Source organism: Cydia fagiglandana, chromosome 21, assembly GCF_963556715.1.
Source record: "Cydia fagiglandana chromosome 21, ilCydFagi1.1, whole genome shotgun sequence".
NCBI lineage: Eukaryota > Metazoa > Arthropoda > Insecta > Lepidoptera > Tortricidae > Cydia > Cydia fagiglandana.
In genome coordinates, this window is record NC_085952.1 from 1,025,048 (window position 1) to 1,047,427 (window position 22,380).

Below are 22,380 nucleotides of genomic sequence, written 5' to 3' on the forward strand. Positions count from 1 at the left end.
CGCGCATCTAACATTCGATTTTCACTCCATTTTGCATACAGTCAGCAGCAGAACTTGCTAAGAGGGCCAGGTGTTCGACGAAATGATCTTGACGTGACTTTGTTGTTAAGAGAATAACAGCGTGTCAAGGTAATTTTGAACACCTCGACCGCTTAGCAACTTCTGTTGCTGACTGTGTACAGTTAGTTGATGTATCAAAGCATCAGCGATCTTCAAGGTCGTGTCAAAGTAAGATCAAAGCCATAACAAACTATATCTGAATCGGACTTCAGGTTTTATAAAAGTGACCCATAAAAGTTAACCAATTATTCCGTATGGAACAGAGATGATGGGCAAAACCACAAAATATATACGGTGGAAATTCTCGTCATAAACACTCTCCAAAAGCTCCGTATATCCACGATTTAACACGAATTTTCCATTAAAAACGCGAACTCGCATAAAAAAATCATATGTTCCCTCGTGTTATTAAAAAACAGACGAAAAATACTTCATTTAAAGCAAATGATGTGTGAAAGAGTGTGACGTCACGAACGGGGTCACAACGAAAATGCAACGAATGAACGCGGGACGTGGATCACCTGTACTAGATCCCCTACTAGAAGAAACACGAAATACGAACATTTAAATTCAAATTCAAATTCAAAATTTTGCCACAAAACCAAATTAACATTAAAAGAGAGGCACACACTAGATCACCACACTAGGCTCATCCTGTGACCTGGGGATCTTAGCGAAATACAGAGTACCGACATGTCGTAGCTATTATTTTAACAGTATATTTATCGGTTAGGTTCGTACCTAAAATTATGCCACACTCATCACTGACATCAGTGGGCCGACCGCGGTTATTTACCTCTCTATCGCTCTTCCATATTCGTGTGACAGAAAAGATAAATTTAGATTTTTGTTTTACGCGGTAGACCCGCAGAGGTATTTCACGTTACGCGTTCATGCTAAGCCGACATGCCTACGTTACATGAAACTTAATTGGCGTGAACATTTAGGTACGTCACATAATTATATCTACGTCTGGAGCTGGTTTTCGTTGCTAAATATTGTTGTGCAAAGGAAATAGAGCGAAAGAAATACCTTTTTAATTTGCAATATTTTCCATACATATTGTGTATTAATATTATTTTTGCCGATTATTCCTTTCTTATTATTTTGTTTTTTTCTTAACGTGTAAAATGGCTTTACAAATAAACTAATATGATTATTATTTTTAAAATGTCCAATTTGTATTCATTATAAACGTTTACTCCATCTAGCGAGCTATTATCTATAACGCTGACTGAATTTCACGGAGTAAATATGCTGAAAATCGCATACACCGTATTAATTGCCGACGAAAACTTGAATTTTTACGTAACAAACCGTCGAATGAACGCGACTGATACTTTATTCAATGGTAATAATGAACGCATTTTTCGAATCCCGAACGCTCGTTTGGCGTTTTTGTTCTTTAATTAAGTTAGTGATAAAATTTCCGGAACGGGAAGTATTTTGTTGATTATCGGGACATTTTTTGCGATCTTCAAAAGAAATGTGTCGCTCGATTTTTTTGATTTCTGTTCAAAATCTTTCTAGGCACTCTTTTTGATGTTTGTTAATAACATTTAAACTTTTTACTTTTGGTATGTTAAGATTAGGTAAGCAATATTATAAAGTTACCTAGAAAGAAGACTTGGTTGAAATATTTGGTCCTTCAAACCGTATAGATATAAAAAAGTGGTCTAGAGTTAGACCAATAAAAAGTCTGCCGCGATTTTGATAGTCCACGCAGTGCAAGTGTTATTTATATGTCATAATTTCATAGACGTTTGACGTCTAAAATAACACTTGCACTGCGTGGGCTATCAAAATCCCTGCAGACTTTTATTGGTAGAGTTAGACCAAGAAATGTCTTTACACTGAGAGAAAAGTACAACAAAAACACACTTAGAATTACAAAAATAAACTTAATCCGGGGACAAGGAAAGTTAACTAATAGGAACAAATTGACTTTTGCAATTTCTATTGGTTCTTGCAATTTCTATTATCTGTTTGTTGAAATTATATTTGGGATTACTGAGCTGTTTGTAGAAATAAATAAACGTTACAGAAATAGTGAAACGTCCATAATTATTACTAAAAATTCATTTTTTCCCCCAGTACAGAACTATTTTTTAATTCCTGGTGATGATTTTTCTCTCAGCGTGGGAGAGGATCTAAACGAGGTTTTCGTATAGTAACAAACATAATTATTTGTCTGTTCATTCGTTACATTAGTAGACATCCACTAACCCGCTGGGTAGATATTGTAAAGAAGGCCTACCAGGGATCTGCATAGGCGCTGTCCTGATACGGCGGCAAAATTTGCAGAATGGGGAACCTTGGTGCACAAAACAAGTACCTCATGTGGTTGCGATTCTCAGCCATGAGGAAACGGTAAAGATAAAAATAGTTTATTATTCAAGTAGGCATATTACAATGCGCTTATGTACGTCAAATAAAACTACACTGGCTCCAACCCTACACCTTTGCCTCGAGAAGATTTAAGACCCCCTCAATTAGAGGACGGTATCCTAATATGGGACTGGCAACAAACTCGGTGAGACACAACTTTTCAAAACATTACATCTTAACTATAACATGCATTACGAGTAAATGAGAAAAAATGACGATGATGAAGAAGATTCATTACCTTGCACTGTGGAAACTGCTGTGGCGGTCTGGTGACCCTCCAGCCCAGGAGTGGGGGGATGCAGACTAAAGCTGACATTAGCCAGACGGCAGCTATCATGAGGGCAGCGCGTGCTGGCGTCCGCTTCTTTAGGTAGTCGACCGCCTGGGGACAAACAAAAATAATATCGTAAGTATCGGTAGTATCATTAGTATTGGTAGTATCGTTACTATCGGTAAGTAATATCGTTAGTGTTATACATCGACCGAGTGACATAGGTACCTATGTGGCTACCACCTGCGAGCGAGATGTACAGAAGTAAATTACGTAGACGTTAGCGTATTTATGTCAGTTTTGACACTGTCAGTGACTCATGGTATGGGCTCTAGTGTGGAAAACATTCAAGTTGACAGACAAGACCAAGCGCGGTAGTTTGAATAATTAGGGCAGCTAGATGTTGATATCAATTTTAGCCAGTACTTCTCTGAGACCTCGGAGATAATGCCGTCTTAAAACGTCGGAGGTAATTTGAAATATCGATCGATGAATGTATCGAACAGTGAAGAATATATTATACTAGAGTTGACAGAAATTCTGATACCCAAGTGTAAATTTCACTCGATAATGTGACGTGCGTTCGCGTTTATGCCATGTTAGGGTTCCCCCAAATATGTTAACGCGGAATCGGCAAAATCCGATGGAAAAAAGCTTTATGTCTGCGCAATAAGAGCGAAAAAGTCGTCGTTCGGCTCGGCTCGCATCGGCCGGCGCCGGCCGACGCGTCGTCGGCTTCTTCGCTCTTATTGCGTGGACATAAAGCTTTTTCCTATCGGCTTTTGCCGAATGCGCGTCGATATATCTGGGGAGACCCTTAGAGTCTGTTCGGAAAGAAAAGAGTTGTGGAATGTATTGGGCCCGTACCTATTAGAAACCTTCATACAAATCCGAAAACTAGTTTATTTCATAACAGTTACGAAGCAATAAACTTAATACTGGACACTTATCTTAATATCCTCCGTTCGGTCCCTAAGTCTATCAGTTATATACAGGTCATTAATATTTACGATTTCCTCCAGCTGACCTGCTCAGGCGGCCACACAAATTGCTATTAACTATTTTACCGTCAATATTTGGGACTTTGGAAATAATGATTTTATAGAAAATGTTACTTATTTTTTTCTGTATTTTTGTCAGAAGAAGCAAGATATGTTGAAGAAGAAAATATATTAATGTCTTTACTATAATGAAATAAAAAAACGGGTTGCACTCCGGGAGTGCCGACAGAAGTGAAAACTCAATGACTAGTCCAAAATGTCTGCAGTACTATATTATATAATTGACCCATCCTCCTTTCTATTGAAAAACTTTAGTTCCGAAATTGCTGGCCAGTGAGCTTAAATTTGTAGCGTTAATAGTTTAAAATTCGAATAGAAATTGTAAAGTTACCTTGCAGACCTCGCATCTAAATATGATATTTTGAGTTTTATTCACCAGTACTAGAGTTCACTTTCATTAGCGATTTTATCAAGATGTAGCTTTATTGAATTATATTTGAGTGATATAAAGTTAGAATGTAACTGTGAGATCCTCGTATTTCAGCCCGTACACAAGATTAGAACATTGAGATTGCTTAATATAAAAGTCCAGTTATAAATAATTGACCTGATTATGATACGTTATGACTAAAGTTCTTTGGTGAATAACATTGTCCGTGACACATGACGTCAGCGTTACGTTACGCTGTATCGAGTTTATCATTTTTTCCCCACCTCAAAAAGTGCTCAGCTAAAGAAGTTTTCACTTCAAAAGTAGGTACTAATTGTTAACCGTCTCAATACTGCAATATAGATTTTCTGCGATGTCCATATTAATAACACTTTTTTTGGGATGTGTGAAATCCTGTTTACCTAAATAGATGATGATTTCTAGTTAATTTATATTTGTATCGCAAACTTTGTAATGTAAGTAAACACACTAAATACATAATTCGACAAAAAAAATGCAAACCAGTGTTTATTACACTCTTTGATAAAAGGGAAAAACAAAACAAACAAACAAATGGTCGGGAAAATCTTTTTCATGTTATTTTGCATGAAATAGTGAAGTACCTAGTAGAAGAAATATTTATATAATTGTCAACAAGGTTATTTCAAATAAATATTATTCTTATTCTTATATTTGTGGGGCAACCGCCAAATGACCACTTAAGTTAAGCCGGAATAAAGGCAGTCACTTGTGTTATACTCATGTGTCCTGCCAGACTGCGCCAAATAGCAAACCGTTACGCCGAAGCACAGATCATTTACCAAATGGCACAGATTCATTGATGTATAAGATTTGTTAAGTATAAGAAAATAACAGGACAAGTGCGAGTCAGACTCGCCCACCGAGGGTTCCGTACTTTTTAGTATTTTGATGTTATAGCGGCAACAGAAATACGTCATCTGTGAAAATTTCAACTGTCTATCACGGTTCATGAGATAAAGCAGACAGACAGACGGAGAGACGGACAGTGCAGTCTTAGTAATAGGGTCCCGTTTTTACCCTTTGGGTACGGAACCCTAAAAAAGATTGTCTTAGTGACTGGCACGCATCTCACGCACGCCCATGCACGCGCCCGCGCTCATTTCGCATGCACAAATCAGCGTGAGCTATCTTTAAAGTCGTATCAAAACCATACAAGTTGATAATTCTTAATCGAGCTCTAGTTTTAACCTCACTACAGCACCATCTATATTCAATATTCATTGCTCTTGACTACCTATCTGCCCGATTCGAACTTTGAGATACGTCAATTAATAGATCTAGAAACGATATGGATTAGATGTGTCAATGTCAAAAGTGGCGTGAAGTGAAGAAACGCTACATTTGACACTAACATATCTGGGAGCCCAAGCTTTGCTCGAAAAACATATAAAACTCTAAAATGCGTGTTTTCCCGGAAATAAGACCTTAAATCGATTTTTCGGCCCCGGAAAACCCCTATATAGCAAATTTCATCGAAATCGTTAGAGCCGTTTCCGATATCCTCGAAATATATATCATATACAAGAATTGCTCGTTTACAGGTATAAGATTAACTGAGTTCGAATCGGGTCAGGCCGTATGTCTTTATAGCAACGTGTCCGTCCGTGGATCAAACGGTCATTCACCCCTAACTTATCCAATCTGACGTCCGACGGACGGACGTAAAACGGAATGCATACAATTTGAATGGAGCCTCGTTTGCTCGAAGGTGGCGGTATTCGACATTTTAGTCGAGACATTGCTATGATTATTAATCATCTCTCTAGCATTGTTCTGGTGTTTTGCTACATCTCACCTGCTTGGTGAGCCCAGGATTCGCTCGGAAAGTAAATCCCAAGAACTATTTTTATAAGCAGATATGTACATATGCAAACAATGGGTACGATGGTACTGTTAACTGACAGTTCGTAAACCTTATTACAAAAGGCATAAGGTCCACCTTTGAACAGAGTTAGGAGTGCTGCTATTTGTACTAGATTTTTTAATAAAGGAAATATATAAAGACTATTCACCGCATTGGGAAAAATTTAAACTTGGTTAGTTCTATTTAAAACAAAAATGCTCCATTTTATTATTTCCACTCAGAATCAGGAGCTCTTTCGATTCTAATACGTGAAAAAAGTATCCCCAGAATTTCATACATTTTTTCCCCGTTTTGCTACGTATTCAAAACGTTTCCAAATTGACCAAAAAAGTTAGGGGCATGTCTTTTTGCAGTAAAAATGGGAAAATGTTGTGATACTAATAGGTAATATAAAAAATCCCAATTCAATCGCAAACATTTTAAGAACAACTTTAAACACAAATGGCCGCTTTCTCTTAACCAACTGAGCAAACCGAAGTTTGCCACAAGTCTGCGAATCTTTCTCATTTTGGCCATATAACAAGTGTGGTCATATAACGAAGATATTATAATAACAACACGAATCCGCCCTTAAAATAATGCACGTTCTGCATCATTTAATTTCCCCATGTGTATGCAAGATTAATACCCTTGGGTCTTGTTTTATAGACGGTCGATGTCTGAACTGAATGAATTCATTAATATTCTGACTATTTTATTAGATTATTTTATAAATTTACAGCAGCTCGAAGCAGACGTTCGATTGGTTCGAATATAAAATTGAGAAGCAATATGCGAGTTTATTTTGTGATATCGTCACGTTCCTATTTGAGCGTTTCTTTTATTTTTTGCCATTTTTAGTGTTCCGTACCCAAAGGGTAAAACGGGACCCTATTACTAAGACTCTGCTGTCCGTCCGTCCGTCCGTCCGTCTGTCACCAGGCTGTATCTCACGAACCGTGATAGCTAGACAGTTGAAATTTTCACAGATGATGTATTTCTGTTGCCGCTATAACAACAAATACTAAAAACAGAATAAAATAAAGATTTAAGTGGGGCTCCCATACAACAAACGTGATTTTTGACCGAAGTTAAGCAACGACGGGTGGGCTCAGTACTTGGATGGGTGACCGTTTTTTTTTTGCATTTTTTGCATTATGGTACGGAACCCTTCGTGCGCGAGTTCGACTCGCACTTGCCCGGTTTTATATATTGTGACCATTTTTGCCACTTTTGTGTTATTTCTACTCAGAATCACGAGCTCTTTTGACCCTAATGGGATAAAAAATATCCCAAAGCTTTTATTGATATTGTGTTGCTATTTCCCCATATAATTTGTATGGCGGTAACAAAAAGGAAAAATTAAAACATGTATGGATATTTTAGGACACTTTTTTTCTCCTATAAGGATGAAAAGGGCTCGCGATCCTGACTAGAAATAACACAAAAGTGGCAAAAAAGGTCACAATGTATGAAAATGGCAATAAATAAAAGAAACGCTCATTTATGATAATCTGATGGTAAACAATTACCGTCGCCCATGGACACCTGCAACAACAAAGGGGTTACAAGTACGTTGCAAACCTTTAAAATGGGAGTACCGCGGGCGTTGCCAACCATAATTTTATTATGCGTTAGCGTTGCCATAATCGTTTAGTAACATTTGAAATACGTGTTTAACGACATTCAATTACTACAGTCAGCAGCAATAGTTGCTAAACGGGCGAGGTGTTCAAAATTACCTTGACGCGCTCTTATTCTCATAACAATAAAGTCGCGTCAAGATCATTTTGAACACCTCGCCAGCTTAGCAACTATTGCTGGTGACTGTACAAGACTACACTACGTATCTTTAGGTATTTAAATAAAAGTAAACAAATAATTTGTACATTTTCGGGTAGTTATTATATTTCTTGGTTATCCAACCAAATACAAAACCGTCTGGATCTGTTACTGAACGACCTGACTTTAACCAACATTATTTAATCATGTAATGTTTTCACTGGCTTGAAAAGCAATTTGAGGGTAGATTTTGTTTACTTCTATTTAAATACCTAAAGATACAGAGTATAGTTTATACATATAACCAATATTAAAGTCGTCAACCAAAACATTATCGAATAACAATAGCAACGTCAGTCCGCATTTCACAAGATACGGCGTCAAATAAATTTCAATCGGCAAAATAAAAGAACGGAGTGACAGGCGAGGGGCGAGGGGCGCACTGGGTGCGAGATTTTTGTCTCTCTGTGACTTAAGTTCTCACCAGGAGACTTTTCAGTAGAAACAATGATATTATATCAATATACACAGGTTATACTCATACATAAGGAGCAAAAAAACACTTCCGTATTTATTTCTATACCTCCGAAGAAATCTGTTATTTTTTTATTAATTTTGGCATTCCATTCATCTTTGTCATACTCGGTGTGAAACATAAGCTTGTCTATTTCTCTTTCGGGAGCTCGCTAGCACGTGCACACTTCTCGCTGGCCTGGGCGCGACTAAAGGCAACTTGTACAATTGACACAAGGTGAGTGCTTCAATTTTGGAGCGTGTATACCTAACCTATCTTTAGATATCAGATCATAGACTAGAAAAGGGTATTAATTTATGGTTCATGTGCATAATGACCTTTTTTAGAATGACGAATTACTTATGTAGTAAAAACTAGGTTGTGTGCTTCTCTGGGACTGAAACAATCTCCTTGCCTTTCATCTAATTTGGTTTCGTCTGTGCATGAAATACCTTTTTCTGGTGAAAAGTCTCCTGGTGAGAACATAACTTCCAGACAGACTAAAAATCCAATCTCGACCATCCGAGCCATCTATTTGAATTTAATATGTCACCATCTTTAAAAAAAGGAAATTTGCTGCTTTATACAGTCGAACCGAGGATTGAACCCACGAATACACTTAAAACATTTCGACGGCCATTTTGTAAACAAGGTCATTTCTTGACAGTTAATGTAGGTATTCAGTGGTTGCCCATGGCTCCTTCAAAGCGGTAAGAAGGGTGACGCCTGAGTGGCTTTTGAGTGGGTATACCTCATCTCCCCCTCTGAATAGGAGAGGGCGGCTGCAGGAGGGAGTCCCACATATCCCCCATGGCTCCCCAGGCCGGAGGAATACTTAACGTATTTTATCACTCCGTCAACAAAAAAAAAACCGGGCAAGTGCGAGTCGGACTCGCGCACGAAGGGTTTCGTACCATAAAGCAAAACAAAAAACGGAAAAAATGCAAAAAGAAAACGGTCACCCATCCAAGTACTGACCACGCCCGACGTTGCTTAACTTTGGTCAAAAATCACGTTTGCTGTATGGGAGCCCCACTTAAATCTTTATTTTATTTTGTTTTTAGTATTTGTTGTTATAGCGGCAACAGAAATACATCATCTGTAAAAATTTCAACTGTCTAGCTATCACGGTTCGTGAGATACAGCCTGGTGACAGACAGACGGACGGACGGACGGACGGACGGACGGACGGACGGACGGACGGACGGACGGACAGCGAAGTCTTAGTAATAGGGTCTCGTTTTACCCTTTAGGTACGGAACCTTAGATAAGATAAAAGATAAAAAGATAAAAAATAGTTTATTCAAGTAGGCATATTACAATGCGCTTATGAACGTCAAATAAACCTTTACCGGCTCCAACCGTACACCTCTGCCCCGAGAAGATTTAAATCCCCCCTCAATTGGAGGAGGGTATCCCAATCTGGGACCGGCAACAAACTCGGCGGGACACATCTTTTCAAAACATTATTACATCTTATAATTAACATGCATTACGAGTAATTAAGAAAAATACAATTTAAATTACTATAGAATTCATGCAATTATACTCAGTGAGTACATAACTTTATAGAATTTGATATAAAAAAGGTATTCAGTGGTTTCTCTTAGCGCGAAAGCGCGAAACAAGGCGTATTTCTAATTCATTATAGGTACTCCAAATAAATTGTTTTTATTTCTCTAGAATAATTCATCGCTCTGTATACTCCGTCCGTGAGAGGCGCCGGGGAATAAACTGCAGTGTTTATCCACGAAGCTTTTATTGCTTAAGCCGGAACGAAAATGCATCGTGGACTGCAGCTCTCTTTGACGACTATTTCGAGACTTTCGAGTGAATTGAATCTTCGACGAACAGTGACAGCTTTTTCTACTACTGCGGGGAAATTTCAACTAATCGAAATATCTTAATAACAAAACTTCCGTGAGACAGACATATTACACAGACATATTATTAAATATATTAAGAACGGGTCACTCACGTATTTTAAGGTGAAAAACGCTCGACATGTAGCGGTCTTTGGCTGCGTGAGTGACCCGTTTTCAATATATTTAAATAAACGAAATATGTTCTAAGTTTTACTAACTAGAGTGCCATATAAAAATGAACTATATTAAGTGTTGTATATTAAGTGTTATAAAATGAATAGGAAACTAAAATGAACTATAATTAAGATACCTAAAGCTAAAAAAATAATAATACCTATCGTGCCATATATGTCAGATAGCGAAAAAGATGTGTTGTGTGTAACTCTAGTTAATAATGTAAAACATGGAAGATAGTTCGATTAGTAGAAAAAGATGATTTGTGTGTGTTGTGTGTCGCTCTAAGTTAATAATGTGAAACATAGAAGATATTTCGACACCTTACAGTATTTGATGAACATAACTCATAGTTATTGTTTTATAAGATACAATAATGATAAATGTTATTTAGACAACACATAAAGAAGATAAATGCTCGTACTAAAGGTCTCATCTTAATGCTCGAACAACAATAAAAACATAACTTCAGTCGTAAGTGAAATTAATACGTCTATAATAAAGTTACTAAGTTTCTCTTTAATTTCAAAAGGTTGTAACTGACTAACTTTTTATAGAAAAATTCGTCATTTTGTAATAGAATTGTTTCTGAAAACAAACGCCGTAAGTATTACCCCGTAAGCAAACGCAGTTTTATTTTTATAGGTATAAAAAGAGCTTGAGCGTTCCGAGGGTTTCAAGGCACGAAAAATAAATCAAAAGTTGCATGAAATCACCACTTTGCCAATCTTGTGGATAAATAAATGCACATTTTTCATCAGTTTCTCAAAGATAAAGAGAGCCTTTAGGAGCTGGTGTGATAAAAACCTTTTGACATATTTATACTAAAATCATAACAAAATACTTTTTTGCAGTCGGTCCGTAATAAAAACGCAAATAAACCAACGGAAAAACAAGACAATTATTTTAAAACACACCGCGGTCCGCGCAAATTGTATGAAAACGACGATTTTGCGGTTTTGTATGTAAACGAGTGAGGTTTAATCGTCCTACCAACCGCTATTCAATTGGGTTGGGTGACACATGTTTAAATTTATATCATCATAATATTGAAAAAACCGCATTTACTTTATAATGAAATTTAAATTATACTTTTAATTCATTTCTGATAAATTAAAAGTATAATTTAATATTTTTTATAATTTCTATTTATATTTAAGGTCTAGTCTTAATTCGCATATAGGTACAGTCAGCAGCCGAAGTTGCTAAGCGGGCGAGGTGTTCAAAATTATCTTGATGCGACTTTCAAGTGTCAAAATTGACGTTACTTCAAACAAAAACGTCACTTTTGACACTTGTTTGACACTGACATATCCAATCCATATCGTTTCAATATCTAGTATTTGACGGATCTCATTGTTCTAATACGACTGTTTATTGCTAAGAGAATAAGAGCGTGTCAAGGTAATTTTGAACACCTCGCCCGCTTAGCAACTTCTACTGCCGACTGTACTGGCATATCACCATTGCAATTCATCCCAAATAAACCTTAAACCACCAATAAATTCAACTTCAAAAGACTCCCCCCCCCCCCCCTCCCAATCAAAACTCCCCGCAATCCCAAATCCCATAATACGTTAATGGTGTATAGATCACTGCGCTTACCCAAACCAATTACATAAGGGCGTGTTATAGTACAAACATGATGGCGGTTAGGACGTTTTGTTTGCAATGCGGTGAAGGAGTGCTGTTATTCGATGCCGCATTTGGCTGGATTTAGTAGGCGGTGCGAGTTTGGAGCGGCGAGCGATACGCTTTTTGAGTCAATTTGAGCCAAGGCTGCTTTTTATTAGTGTCCGATCGAAACCAGATTTTTTGGCGATACCAAAATTGAAACCGAAGGTTCAATTCTGCTCTAATTTCGACCGACCGAAACATGATTTTTGTGCCGCAACCTGCTAAAACCTGGACGCTACTACTGAAAATTTGAATCAATAGATTGTCAAAGGTCAGCCTAGCTGTATTCTTACAAGGTTGTTAAAGGGCTATTTCCAATGTTTCGTACTGACTAGTATTTTACCAAAGGTATACTTATTTATTTGAAGATCGAAGTACAAACATCACAAGCAATGACCTTTTATTTATGGTCACAAGAGTGACATTTTAAATTAAATTCTTTGTTGTTTTTAGCAATAGGAATAAGTCCGGATTAATCACTTCTGCTTAATAGGGTTTCCTTTCACAAAATCTAAATTTTTTGCACATTTTAAGTCAGATGTAGGTATGAGGTACCAAATCAGTAACGATAAATTTTGCGGATTATTTGAAATCGTAAAGAAGTATACTGCAATGCTTTCTGCTTATAACTTGTGGCACAGTCCAGAGTGCAACAGTAAGCTAAGCGGTGATCTGCTTTGGGATCACTGTTGTTGTGATGGATGTAACGATGTACACCGAGCAACTGCATTCGCGAATTAATATTGTTCGAGCATCAGGTTTAGCACGAAAGATACTCAAAATCATGACATATCCCCTGATCTTATAAATAGCCTAAATTCGTTTTAATAATATTATCCTTTTTAAGTAAATTCTGCACCAACTTTGACGAGACAAAGTATGAAAGTGTAATTCAGTAGGTATAAACATATTTTCATAAAAAGTTGATGCTGACACCTCCATACTTTGTTATTGCAAGGTCTGGGCAGATTCGTCTAAAAAAAACGAACTATAGAATGCTCAGCTTGTGACTTGTGGCACAGTCCAGAGTGCAACAGTAAGCTAAGCGATGATCAGGGCGCTTTGGGATCACTGTTGTTGTTATGGATGTAATGGCTCTTCTACACGATGGGCCAGCGCCGGCCACTTCGAGGGACGCATTTATGCGTTAGAGAGGGAGCAAGTGACATTGCTATCTTAGTCTACCGCATGGCTGCGTCCCTTGGAGTGGCCGGCGCTGGCCCATCGTGTAGAGGAGCCATAACAATGTAGACCAAGCAACTGCATTTGCGAATTAATCATTTTCGCGCATCAGCTTTATGATACAAACCTTTACAGCCTTTTTGATCAGTGACGCAACACCCAACAAACAATTAGGCGACACTTAGCACTTATTTTATCACCTAAAGACATATAACGGCTGTAGAATAGCTATATACTCTAAGGTTACAGGCTCTGGTGACATCAAGGTCTTTAAGAGGTCCATGTATAGCTTTAAGATCCACAGTAGCCGTTTTGGCCGCTATAATGGATCTTAAGCAGCTAGTGTTATAGCTCAAAGTGAATTCTACCACCTTAACATCTATATGAGTAATAAGCAGCTGCAATTTTCACTTAAGGTTCTAAACAGGCGATAAAAACTCTTGTATAGCTCCGTTACTCGCAATCGCTTCTTAACTCTCTTGTCTCACTTACAGTCGAAAAGAGAAGTTATGAGTCACTTTTATAGATCATGTAGTCGCAGACGGGCGTTATTCAATACCTTAGTACATCTTATAGTGTTATTAGAGTCTTACTTACAACCTAAGCCTATAGCGCCATGTTAATATGACCGATGAATCAATAAGCAAAACAAAAACTGTTAATTAGAACGTAAATACTTAATAAAAATCGATACTTTTACTCAATATAGGCATAATGTTAGTATTGTTGCATTTAAAACCGGACTTCACCTATAGTGTGTAATTTTGCAAAAATTAAATACGGTGGACCACAATTTAAAAAATATTATATTCTGATAAATATGCAAAGGATCAGAGGCCCTTTAAAATTTTGTTAGTAATACATATAGTTATTGACAGTGTAATTAATTTCGCCATCATAAATCCGCAGATAACACCGGCATCAGTGAACTAAAATAATTATTTGCTTTTATTTATCCGCCATTACATTTCACTTCAAGCTGTCACAGTGCAAGCTTACAAATAATAATACAAAATGGAAACATCTGCAACCAAAGCAGGCAGGGCTAAGGAAAAAATGTGCAATTACCTTCTTGAGTGTAACAAATATTGACTTTAAATGCTAATATACCATCTAAAGCTGAAAGTATCATCTATATAGCTCTACACTACTACTCAAACAGTTAGTAGTCGCTAATTTGGCACCCTTTTAAATCCTAACTTGTTAATCAACGCTATTACAGCACTACTTTAGCGCTCTTCTACTACAACAGTTTGTAGTCACCTATATGCAACCCATATAGCTCCTAAAGAATTAATTAACACTATTGTAGCTCCACTATACCGCTCTTATGTCTCTTTTTTTATCCGCTAACCCTACTGTAGCACTGTTATAAATCTTATGGTGATAAAATTTGTGCCCAATCCGGGGTTAAAACGGGGTTATAGCCGGCTATAACTCCTATTTTTAGAGCACTAACTACACCTAAAGAGTAAATAGGCGCTTATATAAATCTCTTCTAACCCTTAAATTTAGCGCCTAATGTTAGTTGGGCAGTTACATATTTAAATTTAGAATCTGATCTCGCTGTCATCTGACTATTGTCATCTTGGCTAGGTACCCTGATATCTGTGCGTCAGGTAGACGTTAAAATGGGAAAACAATTTTAATAGATATACCTAAATTAAATAAGTGCATGTAACGTTTCTGCCAACGTTACGTTACGTAAGGTGACAGTCCATTTCCAACGACAACTGCACTACTGTTTATTTTACTATGGAAATTGACAATGACAGCGACGCGTTCAGTACCGCTAGTGCAGCTGCGGTTAGAAATGGAATGTTACCATTATTGGTCACCGGCAGCAAAAAGAATAGATGGTATAGAGGGGTCCTGTCATTGTCAATTTTGTAGCCACGGTACATTTACTGCCATCTATCGACACACGATTAAAACTTAAAATAAAATTGAAAATGTATAAAATAATAAAAATATGTTTACGGATAAATGATTCTTAATTTTTATTGTTCCATACTGACCCATGTTCTTTCACTGATATGCGTTAAAATTGTTAAATACCAAAAGGTGTCGTCACCGCCATCTAGCCGAGAATAGGCCAAAGGTACTTAATGGCGTCATCTATTCGAGAATGACTTTTTCTTGGCCGTCCGAGGCACGTTTTTTTCTTAGACTTTATTTATTTTATACGGAGTTATATATATCTCTGCCGGCAGGTTACCGGTCACTCACCCCGGTGAGACCCCGGTCACTTAGCCAATCAAATGTTGAGTCGTAAAACGGAAAGTGATCGAATATTCACGACGAACTGTATTAGAAGGAGATTGGATTGTAAAATACTATCGGTTTATTTAGTTCAGCCATCAGTAGCTGTACAGTCGCCATCAGATATATCGGAGCGGCCGAGGTGCTCAAAAATATCTGAACACGCACTTTAACGTCTAGTCAATAGAGGCGTGTTCAGATATTTGTGAGCGCCTTGGCCGCTACGATATATCTGATGGCGACTGTACTAGACGTTAGCGACTGCAATAACTCGATAGCAGTTCATCTCGCCCCCACTGATGAATTTCTGCGATAGAGTATGAATGAGATCGAGTTAATTAATGTAAATGAGCGTTTCTTTTATTTTATGCCATTTTTATATTATTGTGATCTTTTTTGCCACGTTTGTGTTATTTCTACTCACAATGGGATAAAAATCTCCCAGAGTTTTTTTCTATTGTGTTACCATTTCCCCATATACGAGTACTTTGTATGGCGGTAACAAAAAGGAAAGTTTGAAAAATGTATGGAAATTTTAGGACACTTTTTTGTCCTATAAGGATGAAAAGGGCTCTCGATCCTGACTAGAAATAACACAAAAGTGGCAAAAAAGGTCTCAATATATAAAAATGGCAAAAAATAAAAGAAACGCTCAAATAGTATAAATGTTAAATGCCAATTCGTGGTACTCGTGCTGAGATTTTTATGTTCCTTAACCTTTTGGTATGCTTAGGAGCAAATCTGCTCCATATATATAACTAAACTATTTTGGCTCAGCGATCCAAAGAGAATCTTGGCCTCCGAAACGAGAGCGTGCCACCTGTCCCGATCCTGCGCAACTTCCTGCCAGTTACTGACGCGAAGCTGAAGCAGATCCGCCGCCACACTGTCTTCCCAGCGATACCTGGGCCGACCCACTGGACGGCTACCAGTCGGTCGTCCCAAGAACGCCTTCTTGACAGCCGGATCCTCTCCCATTCTGAGTAGGTGACCGAACCAGCGAAGTCTGTGCGCTTTCGTTTCGCCGAATATATATATTCAACTTAAAAATTAAGTTGTCATGATTGTTATAATTATAAATGGCAAATTCATACAGCAATATCATGACAACTTTTTTTTTAATTTAATATCGAGCGTTTTTCGACTTAAAATACGTGAGTGACCCGTTCTTAATATATTCAAAGTGAACCATAGCCCGGAACTCCGCTGTTTTATGTAGTATGAACACACAGCTATCATACTAGACCAAAAATCAAGCCTCAATCTCCTGAAAACGTTTGAGCATAGCACATCTTTATTTTCCTCGTTATTGAAAAAAATCAAAAATAATGGTTTTCTACACTTTATAGGTCAAGCGAGGGCCAGGCGCTTCCTAGTTCTGTGTACATAGAACGCACAGCTGTCATTTTAAACCCAAACACGCTAAGAACTTTTTAAAATATATTTTTTTTATTTGATGTTCATGAAAGTTAAATTTGTATGCCTTCCTCGTTTGATTTAGAAGCGAGAACTCCTAAGTTCTGTAAACAACAGAGCAAGAGCTTTCGTTTGACAACAAATTTATGTCTGTGCGTTGTTAAATGACATCAGCATAGCACGTGTGAACTTAGCATATCATATAATTTAAAATCTATTTAAAATTTGTAGTTAATGTTCTCAAATATGCCTTTTTTGTATCAGGAACTCTTTGTTACCATGTGTCGAGGCGAGCATATTTATTTTATCCCATTTGTAACAAAATGATATGCTAGTGTGTGAACTTAGCATATCATTTTGTAAAATTCCATAGTATTGGTTTTCACGGTAAAAATGCCAGAACTATTGCTAAAAAGTATCAGGAACTCTAGAACTACGGTGCATGCTAATAGAACTCCAATAAAAACGTGATCTGCTAGACTTTGATATGCCAACTTCACAGACATGGAAACTATGGCGAGACACGTGGAAAGCTGAGGTGTAATTAGGAGTTTATATCATTGATGCAAAACCCTAAAAGTAGTTTATGTGTTTGCTACATAATGAAAGGCATTAAAATACGAGTGTGGACTGTGGTTTTACATAATTATCACACAAGTGTGAGTAGGTATATTCAGGACCCCTATTCGACAAACGACGTTTGACGTATCGTGTTGATCTCCCGTTGATGTGGGAAAAATCATAAGTTCTCGAATACGTACAATGTCAAAATTTGACATTAACAATCCACAGTTAGGGTGACAAGCAAACCAAACCGAACCACCCTTAGTTTAGAGTGGAGTTTTAGTTGTACCAAATGATATTATCCACCGTTGATGGAATCAACACTCAGTATGCAATAAAATCAACTGTTGATTTGACGTGGATGCGAAATCTGACAGTTGTACATGTCGAATTTGGCCCCAGGGTTCATATACAAACTTGACAGTTCGCAAAACATTTAGCTTAGCACATATTTGCGTACACAAACAATTTGCGTACAAAAAAATGCCCAGGATAACTAGTCCTGTAAAAATGTCCTTATCAGGATTCAAACCCAAGACCACCAGCTTTGTGGGCAGAGTCATTCCCAGATAGACTAAGAGCCGCTATAAAATATAATTCTGCACCGAAACTAAATTGTTCCCATTTCGAAGCACTTAAATTATTTCGAGTTTCATCACGGCAGCTATTTCTACATTTGTAAATGTCATGAATAAGTTAACATTTACGAGGCATAAAGCATACACAGTTGCATTTACTGCGATGTTACGACCGGTACACGGAGATGGGGGATTGACGGCAGATTGTTGACTGCAATAAAATGCAGTTCATGCATTAGATGTGCATGTGCATATAAAGTTTGAGAGCTTCCTGAATTTTCCTTTTTCCAGGCATAGTACCATTTATTGACCACATACGCGCCAATAGAATGTCAGCTTTAGAATTCCGATTGAAGGCTCAAATTAAATTGCACTTTCGGGAAACGTGACTTATCTTCAAATTAATCATTAAAGGTGGATTCATTAGAATTCATTTGGATTTTTTGGTAAACCTTGTGGACTGGTGCGTCCTGGAAAAAGGTTGAAGGATGGTAAAAGGATCCTTGGAAAATAGAGGAAACTGAAAGTTTCACTTGGAAAGTGGCTACCAATAGGCGTATTATGAATGGCTTTACCCATAGCTGATAAAATAAGTGTGTAACACGATTGAAAGAGATAGTATTAGTAGTAGTAAAACACTTTATTGTACAAAAAACAAAACAAAACAGGAAATAGTACATTTCGATGCTAGTGCGGAAGGTATGTCATTACTTCACGAGTACCGAGATATTTTGCCACGAGCCGCAGGCGAGTGGCAAGACTCGGGACGAGTGAAGAATGACATTTCCGCACGTGTATCGAACGACGTTTTTTAATACAGTTGCGAAAAAATAAGAAAAACATTGTTAATCGTACAAAAGTGGTAACAGTGACAGCTCGGTTAGACGTCGTCTTTAAGTATATTATATCTATGGGCGTTTGGCAGCTATTCCGTTCCATTCAGTCAACTTATTAAGAACGGAATTTTCAATATTGAATATTAAAAAATAAACGTGTTATAATGATGAAGAGGTAATGAAATATGTAATATTTTTCGTATTCTTACATTAACGGTAGGTTTTTATGCTGATTACGACGTTTAAAGGAAACTAATATTAACACTCATCAATAAGTAGTCGTGAATTGGAACAAGTATAAATTTAAAAAAATTGGAAAAGTAAAAAGCACTAGTTCGAGATACCTAACCAACTTTCCGCACGCTAAACAGCTACGTAAAGTAGCACTTTTTGAGCAACTGTATTAAAAAATAACATTCGTCATTAGTACAAAGGCGAACTAATCCCTTTAAGGGATCTCTTCCAGTTAACCTTTGAGCAATTGAGGGAGAATTGGAGACAGAGATTATCATCTTCACTTCACTTTTTGTAATAAAAGAAATGTGTTCGAAAACCATGAAAAATAGAATGGGAAACACGTATTAGAATATGGTTTGTTACATGACGATTATTAAAGACTAAAAATAGGTTTAAAAATCGGTTAAAGTGAAAGCATAAGATATGTACATTGTACATCAACCACCAACAAGAGGTCAGCCAGAAATACAAGATGACGAACTTGATGCGCCAAAACTATTCATTTAAGTATTTTTTTTTAACTTTCTATTGATCACCACTATTGTAGTCACCGTAATATGAACGGAGTATAACGGGTTATAGTTTATGAATTCGTATCTCCGCTCCGTAAAGCACACTTAATGTTTACAGCCATTGTATTTCTGTTGTAACACGTTCCGTCCAACTGGGCCGAATGCGCGAATAATTTTATTGCTATTGGCAAAGAGAATTTTTACTAGAGGAATATTGTCAAAGTAAATTATGTAGTCAGTACAATTTACTGTCATCTTTCGACCGGTCCAAACTTATGACGGTTATGAACCGTGATTACCTTTTGTATTGTTTTCGAGTTCCCGATATTTCGACGTAGATTATGATGATGATAGCGGGGGGTCAAAGTTGTGGGTCGATATTAAGTCTAGTCAAACTAACCGTGAATCATTCAAAACTGAATGTGTATCTGTATCTAACTACTTTTAAGTTATTTCGCTTTTACTGAACTATCACGCGGTGGGTAAAGTTATGTTTAAAGGGCAATCTTATAGTATTATACGGTACCAGATTTATTTCTCTTCCACCATAGTTTTCGGGAACAATTTACAATCAGTGGATTATTTTATAGAATCTTCATATTGTTACTTATGAATAAACATTGTTACTTTATAAACTTCAAGAACTGGAAGTTACGATAGGTCCCAGCGATAGCACCATTCAACGCGTTTCAACTTTCCTTGTACTTTTATTATTTCTACTGTCAAATTTTGGTGAAAAAAAAATATCTTGATGAAAGTGGTCTTAATAATGATTCTGATTCTTATTCCATATTAGTGCGACATTTGCGTTTCATTCGCTACGGAGCGTAAACGATTGCCATGTTATTATACACCAACCTGTCAAGGGGCCCACAGATTAACAGTCCGCCGGACGGTATCGGCCTATCAGTTAGAACAAAATTTTGACAGTTCCGAACAACTGTCAGGCCGATACCGTCAAGCGGACTGTTAATCAGTGGGTCCCTTACGTAATGATGAAGTCGATATTTTATTTCAGTTCAGTCGACTGTACACAAGTGTGTAAAAGCCAGATTTTTCCAACGTGTATTTTCGCGTCGCGTTACCACATCACGCGGCTTTGTGATCAGAAATACCTCAAATATTTGTAAAACGACCAGAGGCTGGTGCGTACGTTGTAGCCAAACAACGTCAGTGGCTGAATACACAAGAATACAGTAGGCCCGCTTAAAGGTGACAGTACATTTCCAACGACAGCAGCACTAACATTAATTTTACTATGGAAATTGACAATAACACCGACGCGTTCGTACTAGTAGCTGCGGTCAGAAATGGAATGTTACCCTTAAAAACAGTAAGGCTGTTTGACACTGACATATTCGCTAGCGTGAGGGTAACTTACTTTCTAGCGGATATGTCAGTTAGACACAGCTAAGGCAGTTGTGGTAAGGCTAGAAAAAGAAAACGAACAATTGACTATATATTACAGGAAATAATCTGCAATGTGGGTAAGAAGTTCAAAATAATCCAATTATAAATTTAAATAGTGTTAGACGCTCTTATAGATAATTTTTTTCACCCCGTTCGCTTTTTGCAACTTTCAAAACGCATGACAATTTTCGAACCCAAAAGTAAATGATGAAACGTGGTTCCTCGGCAAAATGACTAGCTATTTTATTCTAAATTTATAATGCTATGGCATATGCAGGACATACACAACTTTAACCTTTTAAGATTTTGTTAGAAGCCTGCTCTTACAAACATAGTGAAATTATCGCGTGATTACTTTTTTAAAGAAAGCTCCCTCCTAAAGGTACTTACTGCTCCTAGTTCTACTGCGCCTTTCTCCCTTACGTTTTATACACAAAGTCCCTTGATTGCGGGCACGGATCACCGCGCCTACCATAGCCCATACTGTAAACTGTACATTGTTGGACCTTATGCCTTTTGTAATAAGGTCCACCGATGTACAGTTACGAGTGTTGCTGTTTGTACAGTCACCTGCAATAATATGTTACTCTTCGAAGGCCGCAAAAATATCTGACACGATCTTATTTGTAGAGCCATAAGAGCGTGTCACATATTTTTGCGGCCTTCGAAGAGTAACATATTATTGCTGGTGACTGTACAAGCCCACAGAGCTACAAAATCAGCTTCTCCTATCAAACAACAGCATACGCATACTCGCTCGCTAGTATTGACATAGTTACACGACCTTGTCACACTAGCATTGGCGCGCAGCGTGCGACGAGGCGAGCCGCAGTACGCGATACACGGCCGCACACAGGCGAAAAATCAATAAAAGTCGGACAAAACCTAAACATTCAGGATTATTATAGAAATCGTATTAATGCAGGTTTGCCAACTAATAAAAACAAAATTACAATTGGACGTAGTTACGCGAAAACGTTCCAACCCACAAGTCACTCGAAAATGAGTTACCATAACCAGGGTACTATTTTTGACATATTACATCATGTGCACACAAAGATGCTAGTATTTTTAGGTTAGTTTCATCAATAAAGTTTGACCCAAATGTTCCAACCCACCATTATACCAAGGACGTGTACTCAAAATAAAGTAAAAACATTACATGCATACTGAAACATATTGTTAAAAACTCCTTATAGAATAACATATCGTTATAATGTTCCACTTGTCTTGAAACATTATACTAAATTCATAAAACGCACATTTAATTTTTTCTTAAGTGATCCATGTATGTTGGAACGTTTTTGCAAAATCTTTATACATTTTTTATTTCTGC

At 37.4% G+C, this 22,380-nt stretch overlaps 1 protein-coding gene across 2 annotated transcripts in view; it reads right to left on the reverse strand.

The window, feature by feature from the left end:
• The window catches only part of LOC134675061 (alpha-2 adrenergic receptor), a 683,584-nt gene that overhangs the window by 348,880 nt on the left and 312,324 nt on the right, over positions 1–22,380 (reverse strand). For both annotated transcript variants that reach the window (XM_063533217.1, XM_063533216.1), the window contains exon 4: positions 2,687–2,830. In XM_063533217.1, coding sequence (XP_063389287.1) covers positions 2,687–2,830 — 144 coding nt within the window. The remainder of the gene's footprint in view (positions 1–2,686; positions 2,831–22,380) is intronic.